The sequence below is a fragment of the Emydura macquarii genome, unplaced genomic scaffold (assembly GCF_026122565.2).
Source record: "Emydura macquarii macquarii isolate MOO-44397 ecotype Brisbane River unplaced genomic scaffold, CSIRO-AGI_Emac_v2 contig_3044, whole genome shotgun sequence".
Lineage (NCBI taxonomy): Eukaryota > Metazoa > Chordata > Testudines > Chelidae > Emydura > Emydura macquarii.
In genome coordinates this window covers 3,702,279-3,714,606 of record NW_027133181.1, presented here as the reverse complement: position 1 = coordinate 3,714,606, position 12,328 = coordinate 3,702,279, and the positions used below count along the sequence as shown (strand labels likewise).

The 12,328-nt window shown below is 42.2% G+C and overlaps 1 protein-coding gene across 2 annotated transcripts in view; it reads right to left on the bottom strand.

Annotated features, from left to right (window-relative positions):
- LARP1B (La ribonucleoprotein 1B) overlaps positions 1-11,755 on the bottom strand; it is a 119,930-nt gene extending 108,175 nt beyond the window's left edge. For both annotated transcript variants that reach the window (XM_067530173.1, XM_067530174.1), the window contains exon 1: positions 11,038-11,755. In XM_067530173.1, coding sequence (XP_067386274.1) covers positions 11,038-11,365 — 328 coding nt within the window. In that variant the 5' untranslated portion in view covers positions 11,366-11,755. The remainder of the gene's footprint in view (positions 1-11,037) is intronic.
- Positions 11,756-12,328: the final 573 nt, after the last annotated feature.

The window sequence follows — 12,328 nt, the reverse complement described above, 5'->3', positions numbered from 1 at the left end:
TCCATTCCCAATTAGGTGTGTGCACATACCACATGCACCAATGCTGAAAATTTTTTCCCTAGTGGTATCCGTACGGCCAACTCTAGCGCTCTCTGCAGCAACACACGTATGCGCCCGTATACAGGGTGCCACCAGTCCCCCCCTTTCAGTTCCTTCTTGCCAGAACTCTGACTAAAGGGAAGGAGGACGGGTTGTGGAATGGACATAAGAAACAGCTCGAAGAACAGTTACAAGGTAAATAACCGTTCTTTCTTCAAGTATTTGCTCATGTCTATTCCCAATGAGGTGACTTACCAACAGTATCCCCGGAGGCAGGCAGGAGTTCACAGGTGTGACATTTGCAACAAGGCTCTGGCAAAGCCAACACTGTCCCAAGTCTGCTGCGTGGTGGTGAAGTGGGACGTGAAGGTATGTACTGAAGACCATATAGCGGCTCTACAGATGTCTTGTATTGGGACATGCATCAGGAAGGCCGCTGAAGATGCCTGAGCCTTGTATAGTGGGCTGTCAGGTATGTCGGAGGTGTGGCCCAGCCTGCTCGTAACAGGCTCAAATGCAGGCTGAGATCCATGTCAAAATTTGCTAAGATGACACAGTTTCCCATTTTATTCAGTCATCAATTGCAATGAAGAGTTGTGTGGATTGACGAAAGGGCCTGGTCTTCTCAATGTAGAAAGACAGGGCTCTCCTGACATCAAGAGTATACAGATGTCTCTCCTCGATGGAGTTGTGAAGTTTTGGACAGACACAGATAGAAAAGTGTCTTGGTTGAAATGGAAGTGAGATATCACCTTCGGCAGGAACACTGGGTGAGGCCATACCTGGACTTTGTAAAAGACCGTGCAGGGAGGTTCTGAAGTCAGGGCCTTAATCTCAGAGACCCACCTTGCTGACATAATTGCTACGAGGAACGTGATCTTCCAGGAGAGGTGTGAGAGGGAACAGGAAGCCAAAGGTTCACAGGGTGGTGCAGTGAGCCTAGAGAGAACAAGGTTCAGATCCCACCACTGCAGGACTCTGTTCCCCAGTGGTAAGAGCCTTTCCAGACCTCTGAGGAATCTGGTTGTACAGCCCGTGCAAAAAAAACTGTTCTGCACAGAAGGATGAAAGGCCGATATCGCTGGTAGGTTCATTTTAACTAATGAGAAAGCCAAGACCTCGTTTTAGGTAGAGCAAACAATCCAAGATGACCTGGATAGGTGATTTTGTTGGAGACACATCTCGGCGAGCTGCCCAGAAAGCAAAGCGCTTCCACTTGGCTAGGTAAGATGCCCTGGTGGAAGGTTTTCTGCTTTCTCACAGAGTTTTGTGAATCTGAGCCGAGCAGGATTGCTCTTCTGTCTTAGGCATGGAGCATCCATACTGTCAGGTGCAAAGAAGCTAGGTCTGGGTGGAGCAGACGATCCTGATAGTGGAGGTCCAGCCACAACGGGAGTGGCCAAGGGCAGGCCACTGACAGCTCGAGTAGCATCCTAAACCAATGCGGACACAGCCATGCTGGGGTCACCAGAATAACTCAAGCCCTCTCTCTCGATTTTTATGAGGACCTTGTGTATTAGAGGTATCAGTGGGAAGGCATACATAAAACTGCCCAACCACAGCAGGAGAAATGCAGTCAGTCAGTGAGCCACCATCAACCCCTTGCAGGGAGCAGATCTGACTGCATTTCCTGTTCCCCCGGGTGACGAAGAGATCCACTTGGGGAGTGCCTCACCTTGGAAGATGAGATTAGCCACCTCCGGGTGGAGCGACCACTTGTGGTAAGAGCAAAAAGATCTGCTGAGGTGATCTGCTAATGTGTTCTTGACCCCAGGAAGGTGCATCACCTCCAGATGACTGTTGTGACTCTCACAGAAGTTCCACAAGCGTAAGGCCTCCCAACAAAGGGCACGCCATGTCGACATTGATGTTCTTGGCACCAACTTTGATCTCAGTTCTGATGCCAGTCTGAGCGCTGATTCCGATAGGATGGCTCTGAGTCTGATGTCCCAATCCTTTTTAGTCCGAGGACAGAAACTTTTATAGATCTTAACACTTTACCCGCACGTGAGCTTCCCCCAAGCACTTCAAGTGTGGTTCATTCAGTGGCATCGGCTTCTTACATGAAGCGCAGAGTTTAAAACCTGGGGACCGGGGCATGTCCTGTCCTTCAGTCAAACGAAAACTAAAACTAACTCTAAAACTAACACATAAAGACTAACTATATACACTTGATAATAAGTGATCAACTAAGTTGACGAAGGACTTGCAGGAGCAAGGGAATGTGCCGGCACCATCACCGATGGAACTGAGAGGGAGGGGGGCTGGTGATGCCCTATATACAGGCACATAAACGTGGCGGTGCAGAGGGCGCTAGAGCCAGGTTTACAGGTACCACTAGGGGAAGTTTCCAGCACCCATGCATGAGATGCACACATACCAAACTGGGAATGGACATAAGCAAGTATTCAAAAGAATATTAATTAAGGTTCTTCAACAGTTTGTGTAATTATATGAAGAGTCAAATACATGTAGTGAAAATATGCTGTTACTGTTGCTATATAAAGCCTAAATAATACCATGTACTTCAAAACAAAACTTGATAAACTCAGAGGCAGGAAAAAAGTGGCAACTGTTCTCTTAACCATGCAACCTACCTAAAAATATAATGGTTACTCTCCTATATAGCCACTGAAGTGTATTTTCATTTTTAGCTCAGAGGCATGAGTGGAGTACAATCTGAAAAAGAGCAACTTAATATTTCTTATATCAAAAAGAGGTACAAGCTGTAATTACTAGTTACAGCCATGTTTCAGTGCCCAAAATGACATTTTCAAGGCAAAAAGCATACACTCCTAAAAGCACAATACTTAGCCACAATACAAATCTAGTTCCCTCAATGCCAAGCACCCAAACCATATTATCTATAAACAGCATCCAGCTTTAAAGAACCCCTTTCTTCAAGAGGATTTTTTTTTTAAAACACACATCAAGCATTTTGCCTGACCGAAGTACATGACAGTTTAGAGAAAGCTTATAATGGAATTATAAAATATGTAAAATATTATACTGCTGTATAAATTATATAATATAAATGAATTGTACTTTTTTTTTTTTAAATTAAGGGCTTACCTAAAAATGTTTTAAATCAATATCATATACTCTCCCCCATTTTCTCCATCCCTCTCATTTTCTAAACTTAGTGCAGGTGTATTGGTCAATAAACAAGCTGCATGCAAGTGCTCTTAACTGGGAACTACTCTTAATTCAATCTGTCACTCAGGACCAACAAACAAAAGCAAAGGAAAAATAAGAACACAGCAATAAGTTAGCCAACAGTTACATTCTGGAAGACTGGGTACCCAAAGTCTAAATTAAAGAAGTTAACTGGGATCTTTAGTTTTAATTAACTCGGCTAATGTCCAAGCTATCAGCATTAGTTTCCATCGTCACAAATTTTTCCATGCTGCCAGAGTTATGGTTTCCTCTGGTATTGTAAAGATATCTGTTCAGTGTTCATTATTGTAGCTAGAAACAATACACTTAAGGAAAGACCTACATCTTTTAGGCTACTCCTGGCCTCAACAAAATATTCATGCAGACATCAATCCCAAATGATCCACACACCTTGCACAACTAGTGGGGAAATGGCTTTCCACATGTTGCATTGCTGTCTGATTTCAGACAGTCAATAATGGAGCCAAAATTTTGAGAGAAGAGAATTTACAAAATTCTTCAATTTTTTTAATTACTGTGTATATAAATACAGATTAATAATAAATTTCAGTAGCGCACAGTAAATCAATGGAATGCCATCTTCTGGAATTAGTGTGTGCAGTATTAGTCATCCATCTCAAAAAGGATATTGTAGAATCAGAAGGGTTTCAGAGAAGGGCCATTCATTTATGATGATGATAATTCTCGTTGTAGTCTTTATCACATTCCTTATGCATCTGAACACCTTGTTTGCCTTTTTAACTGCAGCTGAACATTGATTAAAGGTCTTCACTGCGGGTTTTCTTATTATACTTCCTCTGAAACAGCTAGTATTGGCCACTGCTGCAGACAGGATAGTGGACTATACTGGACTAGATGGAACAGGTCTGATCTGGTATGTTAATTCCTATGTTCTTTTATTTAAGACCTCTAATGTGTCCTGGAAGCTATTCAAAATTTTAAAACCAGTTTTAGGCTTTGGAGACCTTTAGTTTCATGAGGGCTTGTTTCCCAGCCTGAGCCCAGTAAGATAGGCAGGAACAAGAGAGATGTCACTTTTAATTTTTCCATGGCTTTATGAAATGCCTTTTAATTTAGAAGTTTCATAGCATCAGCATTTTAGTGGAATTTTTAATAGGTATGAATTGCTCACATACATAGGACCTTCCCAACAGCATGGGAAATTGTCTCAGATCCCTGAACCAGTTAAAAAGTTTAATCAGTTTTATTAATAGTTCCCATGAAAGCTAGAACTACTTTGACTGATATAGACTGGGATGGCATCAGGTGGCTGGCTAAATCAATAGCTGTTAGAACCCACTGATCTGAAGGCTAGTATTGAACAGGACTCCAGGTAGATTCATTTGATTGGGAACAAGTTCACTCTTCTATTTAGTATAAAACCTCATTAGGTAATGAGACAAACTCCTAGAATGCCAGAAAAGCTACCTAAGTACTGTGCAACTTCCAGCAGAGAAGAGCTGCTGCCATCAGTATAAGAACATTTGACAAGACAGAGGGAGAGGAAACCACTGCAAGTGACAAATATATATTGAAAAATCATGGAACTAACATATGCTGGTAACAATGCCACTGATGGACAGCTGACACTCCAGTGCTGAAAATGTAATTTTAGCACAGCTTCATTAGGTTTACCTGTACCAGGAACCCTACTGAGTTAGTTTATATACCCTAAATCAGAATATTTGTCAAAGAACAATGTGACAACAATACAAGTTTTTAGTCAAGCTGTGCACCTTCATGTGCACTTGTACCCAAAACCGTATCTGCCCTCCAAGTACTACTACATGTGACCTTTTCAAACTTGTACTTTACTTACTGAAATAATAGCAAAGTAATTAATGCTTTTTGTGGGGTTTTTTTAAAGTTATTTTTAATACCTCGTGCAACTGACTTTTCTGGGAGACCTGCTAAGGTAAAAACAACTCTTAAAGACTTAGGGTTAGATTTAGTGTGGAGTAATTGGGAGGCAAGGGTGAAGAGAACAGGAAGAAGGAGACATCAGAAAATCATGACTGACATGTAACATACAAGTTTTGCCCAGAAAGTATGCTACCTTATTCAGTAATACACAGAAGATTACAAACAATGTTTGTGAAAAACAATTATTTTGATGGGTCATTTGTGTGAAACTTTTTTAAAAAACATTATTCCACTGGGTGGGGAGGGGAGGACGATGATGCCATTACAGGTTTGTTTTTTTCTGTCTCCATTTGTGATAAGGTGACTTACTCTCAAAGGAAATGTAGACAATTTCAGTTTTGATACAGCAGTATTTTATACTAGATTTTAGATCTTTAAATAAAAGTAACAAACATTTTCTAAACTAAGTGAAATATTGCTATGCTATGGAAAATAAGATGTGCCACAACACCAACAGTGTTTTTACAAAAATATGATTCAAGCTGACAATTCTATGGCAACTGCCCACAGGCAATAATGTAGATATTAATGACTTCAGTAGATTTGGAAGATTTTCTCTGCCTCTTTAAATTTCATTATACAACCCATCTTTGTAAGCAAGGTGAATAAGACTTTTTTATAAAGATTTAGATGAAAAGTTTTCAAAGTGACAAAAAATGTTTCAAAAATTTTTTAACAAGACCATAGAATTTTAACAAGATGAAAGTGAGGGCTAAAATCAGACCCTACCATTCTGGGAAATAACAGCAGAACAGTCATCTAATTCAACATCCTTTCCAAGTAACAGTTGCAGCATGTATGGGGTTGCCAACAAGCCTACAACAGCTTGACCCCACAACCTTCACACAGCTTGAATAATCTGAGTAAACTCTTCCTTCAGTGAGTCTATCTGCCCTCATTAGTCAACATCCAAAAACAGCACCCAGTGTTTTACAACATAAGCAGCCTGGGGACGACTAATAGCACCAAAAAAAATCTTTTTTTATTATGATAAAAAATGGTGAATGATGCGTTTCTTATTTCCTAGATTGGGAAGAGATTGGGTTGCCATGCTGGTCCTAGTATACGAAACACAGACAAGATATATAATATATATATATATATATATATACACACACACACACACACACACACACACACACACACTTTGAGGTACACAGAACTCTTCCTCAGATAACCTGACTTCTTTGGTGAAAGTGGGGCTGCAGAGGGCTCCCTGCACTGCCACAGAAGGCATTCAGCAGCAGGATGGCTTCCCCTGCCACAGAAAATTCATCCTCTTCACAGTACTAGCAAGAGATCTCTGCTCTATTACCCAAATCCCTTCCTTGTCCCCCAGAACGAGACACGTAGCGAACAGGGAAAGGATTCAGATAACACAGAGGTTCTGATAACAAGGCTTTGGATAAATGGGAATATATTGTATTATATGTAGTTAATAAACTGAACTGATCACTTCTGGGCGCCATGTTCTCCAAGATTTTAGAACTAGTAAGGTTCTCACACCTAATTTTTATTCAGACACTGGAAGAACACAAGTTTTCTTGCTCTTTTGTCTCTCCACTTTGAATGAACAAGTCAGTGAACTAGTTGAAAAAATGAAAAGAAAATATTCTCTCTCTGAACCTGAAGAGGGTACTGTTATCAAATGCTGGTTCAGCACTACAACAAACTGAGGTTTTAGATGCTGAACTACTAACTTCCACCAGTTTTATGGTTTTACTTTCTTTAAAACTTGGAAGCAAACACCTAATGCTTAATATTTTTTCAATGTAATTTAAATGATAGAGTACAGTGAGTTTACGTCTTACCATATGCTGTCAATGTCAAATTTTATTTTCAACTATTTTCAAAAAAAATAAATCTGTATTTAATTTAAAAGTAAAAAAATCCTATTTAATTTTTTTAAAATCAGATTTTAAAATTTTTTTTTAAAAACAACTGATTTGTATCCACCCTGCCTAACATATCAGATCCCCAAGTCAGAAGTCAACAAAAACAGCAGCACCTACAACCGTATTTGGAGGAACTGAAACCTGTACTTGAGAGTAGATAAGTAATAGGAATATTTTAAATCACTTTAAGGTTGGGATAACTGTCCCCGATAACTCTATAGAGTTGAAAACCAATAACTGAAGCTCAATTGTTCTAATACTCAATGAACTCACAAGGGCTCATGCCAATAGAAGTATCTTGTATTAGTTATGCCAGTGGAACAAGTACAAGCTAATCAGACAGGCTCTCATTTACTACATACAGCCAGAAAACTCATGATTATTCATAAGTACAATACGGCTATTAAGAAATTACTTTTATAAACTGCTCACTTGCACGACAAACACAACCTATTTAAACAGAGATTTGAAATGGCTCTCATTACAAGAGGTAAATTGCTTTGATCACCCATTCTCACCTCTAACTCAATGACTGTCATTAGACCTCAAGTACCCAGCTTTCATCCACCTCCCCCGTTGTTCTCTTTGCACTTGTATATATGCATGATGATCCTATGTTTCTCATTTCTACCTCTGCATCTGACAAAATGAGCTGAACCTTACAAAAGCTTATGCCTGCTAAAATTAAATTTGTTAAAGTGCCACAGAACTCTCGTTGTAATTAATAACATAGTTATTAAAAAGTGTTAGTCAACTGGTTCTGCTACAGAAACCACCATCAAATTTCTAGACACAAAACTAAACCAATTATTGCAATAACTATATTATAAAATGACTATATTAAACTAGATATCACAAGAGAAAAGCAATTTTAGTCACTACCACAGTTCGTGATGTAATACAGGGTATTTTAAACTAAAACGTTCAGGATTATTTTCTATGGCCCCATTCATGTTGTGCTGGCAGAACTTAGTGTCAAGCAGAAGCCAACTGGCCTCATTGTGGCTCCAGATGGGTGAAAGGGTCTGCCAATACTGAGCAAACTACAGATCAAAACCTCACATACCGTAATTTCCAAAGATCACTACAGTGAATAACTCCAATAGCTGAATTTAAAAAAACCAAAAAAACAAAACACTGTTTGGTAATTTTCCTCCAACACATTAAAAAAACTCCCATTAAGAACACGCAACAAGAGCGTCACATAAATTAATGTTTACAACTAAGTGATCATCATACAAGAATGGTTTACTGTGAAATTATAGCTAACTGATATATACATTATGATGTTACAATTACTTTTTGCCTGTTATGACAGGATCAATATCTTATTTGAAAGTAAAACTTCAGCTCTTATTTTCTTGTAGTAGCAGACCAATTTCCTTTTCCTACCCCTCCTCAAACACTATCCTATTTCAACAGTATCGGGTCAAATTCAGTCAACACAGATGGGCACCATTCCATTAATTTCCAGAACTGAAGTGGTCCAAAGTCTTTTCACTTTCTGATGCAATTATAATTGTAAAGATAATGTAACTTTTCAATCACCCATTTACCCATACAACTTTGGGCCAAGATGTCCAAAGTAAATAAGTTTGAGCCAAATCATTACTTTGATGGGAGACTGTTTTATATTTTATCAGATTGCTTATGGTTATTGTTTCACATCTCACCCCAACCCTTACGGTCAGTGACAACTTTCAAATAAATAGGCATACAAGCTCCATTTGGCTAATTACATTCTGCCTACACAAAAGTTACATCTGTAGTTGCAACTGAAAAAGGAATTAGCTTCCTGACCTAAACTGCTGTGTGGTACTGCTGATTTCCATCTTACAAAGGGTTGTATTTCAATGGTGGATGAAATGAAATTTACACACACATATATAGTGGCATCTACTGAAGTTTTTATAATTGCCTTTGCAAGTAAATGTTGCTATGATTTTCCCTATATTAAGTAAGCTATATACTAGAAAAGCCATTCCAAACCTGTAACACAAAACAACACTAAATTGAGAAGTAGTGACATTTATTTATAAAAGTGAGAAAATACTTTACAACACTTTTACACCATTAAGTTGTGTACATAACACATTAAGAGTGAACTTATTGTTATTTTATTTTTGCATCTTGTCTTAAATGGGAAAACAAACACTTTATGGAAACAGAATTTTTTCTGTTTGTACAGAACCTACCTCAACACAATCCTGACTGCACTACCACAATAAAAATATTTCCTTGGTGTTGTATCAGTATTGTTACTGGTGCAGCCAGTGGGAAAACTGAACGACTGACATTCTCTCCAGTTTTTGTGTGTGTGTGTGTGTGTGTGTGTGTGTGTGTGTACAGGTTTGCAAGCTGTGTATTTTACAGCAATGTTTACACAGTCCCTTTTGTATCTTTAACGCAGCAAAAAAGGAGAAACTTTTTTTTAAAAAAACATCGTATTTGTAAAACAAAAAAATTGCAGGAGGATTCAGGGACAAGTGCTTTACCAGAAATCAATTCAGTGTCAAATATTTCAAGTTGAAACAAGAGATCCTTTAATGTCAGTGTTTTGCATTGAGTCCAATATGGTACTGACTGAAAACTGCTAATCTCTGAAAGTTGTCTGGTAGTTTATGGTATACAAACTGGTAATTTGAATCCAGTTCCCCTGCTAACAATCTGCACACAGAAATCAAAGACTCTATAGTGACTAAAACTGAAATAACTTTCTCTCTACAGATAGATGGGCCCACATCTTAAAGGAACAGGCACATTTGTCAGGAAACTTGTGTTATAACTGTCTGCACTATCCTGTGCTGCCAATTAACAATTTCAATCCCCAAAGCTACCAAATCAACTGCTTTCATTAATATTTACACTTAAAACTAATTTTAAAGCAACTTTAAAACTGAACCATAGATTTTATTAGTGCTTTATCATGTAATTATCTAAAAATGATCTATAAAACTTAATTGGGTTAGTTACTATTTGCTAAATAAAAGCGAAATGAAGTAAAAATGTAACAACATTTGTCTTAGTTTGGTATTGCTATATCTCAGAAGTCCTTTTATCTTTCAACTAGCACTTTAAAAACTGTAGCACAATCTATCCCCAGCTGGTAAAGGGGGAAGCTACTTGAAACTCACCAAAAACTATTTAATCAAAGTAAACAATAGTATTGAATGTACTACCATCAGCACAGTAGTTCAATACCCTAATTAACGTTGACAGTAACTCCTTTCTAACCAAGTAACTCTTCAGTTACTGCAAAAACACTTACATAACCAGACACACAGAATAAATTACTATGTCTAGTTAAAAATCTAACAATTTATTAAGAAAGTTCTGGGTTACAAGGAATTGTGGGTAATATCCTTCCCAAATGTACTTCATTGATGAAAATACTTAGCAAATGATATTTGGATTAATCAAAATCTCTAAACAAAGAGCCCCCAGAGTTTGGGAATTTGCAAAAGAGAAACTAAAACTTGACGAAATTAAGTATTTCAAACAGTCAAAAGAGAACAGGATTAAATTCACGTGAAAAACACTTCAGCTCTCTCACGCAGTCACCCACGCACACCGTTTACATAAAACGACATCGCCCTGTTTTAAAACTTCAGTTTGGTTCTTTCCCCCCCAAATAAACTATAGGAAGGCTATAAATCCAATCTCTTAAATGCCCACCTCCCCCTGCTGGAGGACAGACCACACCTCTCCACGCTCATCTTCCTCATCTGTCCAGGTATGTAAAAAGTGAGAGTGAGTCTGTTGACTGGACTCCTGGAAACAAACACCTTGGCCTGGCCTACGCCAGGGCCCCGGCCACAGCGATTGAAGGCAACCGCTGCTGTGCCGTAGGGAAAAGGGCCAGTGTTTTAAATAAACACGTTCCCAATCCCAACCTGAACCGGGTCAGCCGCGGCAGCGCGGTTATTTTCCCCTCGGACGCTGGGAGCGGCTGTCCGATCTCGTCCTCCCCAGCCCCGCCGGCTCCCCGCCTCCCGTCCCACACCTGAATCCTGCAGGACGAGCTGAGCGTCCGCCGCAGCTGGGCACGGGCTGCCGGGGATAGTTTTCCTCCTGGTCCAGGGATTTTCCTTGGGCAGAGGAGCCTCGACCACCTGCCGCCACTTCTCCTCCTGGTCCGGGGGATCCGCCTCTCGGCCACCGCTGTTCTCACCGGCTTCATCCACCTGCGGCAGCACCTGGCTGGGGTCCGGCAGCTCCTGTCCGGTCTCCTCCAGCACCTCGGAGCGACTCTGCCCCGGGCCCCTGCCGGTCTCCGCCCCCCAAACCTGCTGCTCCGGGGGCGCTATGGACAGCCGGGCGGCGGCGGACATGCCGAGGGACCGGGCCGCCGCCGGCCCTCCCGCCGGCTCCCACGGGGCTGAGGCGGTAGCTGCGCAGCTCAGGCGCGGTGACGGACTAACAACGCTGGCGAGGGATCCAGCCCCTCCGCTCGGCGCCGCCCGCCAGCCCCGTCAAGTCCCCCGAGGTAGGGAAGGATCCTGTCAGCCCCCACCGCCCCGCCGCGGCCGGCGTCGCTCATTCACCCCGGGTGGTTCAACTGCCACGCTCCACTCCCAGCCCCGCCCGGATACCGAGCCGCCGCCGCCGGGACTAGCCCCTGGGCGAGGGCGCCCCTAGCTGCTCCCTCCTCTCGGCCTGGCTGTTCCCTACAGAGCCGCAGCGGTTGGCCCTGCACGGCCCGGCCCTGGCGGAGCTGCCTCGCCTCTGAGGGGCGGAGGGAGGGAGGGAGGGGGGGGGGGAGGAGGAGGAGCAACAGACAGCAGTTGTAACAGCAACCGAGGGGAGAGGGCGGAGTCTCCAGCGGCACTCTAGTACGTTATGACCTCACAACGGCCGGCACTGGAGCCCGGCAGCGCGTGTCCTGGTCCTTCAGCCCGTACGTGCTTCTGGCGCTCTAGGGCGGAGCAACCAGTAGCGTTGCCGCGCACCTACGCCGGTATTCGGCAGGGTTCTAGGGTCCGCCCCACGTGCCCCGCCACTGCTCTATAAGGTGAACGGCGGGAGCGAAGCTGCGGGTGTGTGCCCGGCCCTCGCGTCATTTCCGGGAAGGGAGGGGCTCGTTTTACGCTCTGTGTCTTGTCTTCTCTGAGACGTCTCGCGCTGTGCCGCAGTATCGCGCCCCCAGTCCGCCGCACAGTGCCAGAGGACAGACCCGGCAATGTTGTCCTCTCCCCACCCAGCCCTGGGAGAGGCGCGAGGAGGGCCTGCACTCGCCCCCAAGGCGACAAGCGCTTCCTGGGAATACCCAGCGCTGCACCGCGGCATGGAAACAA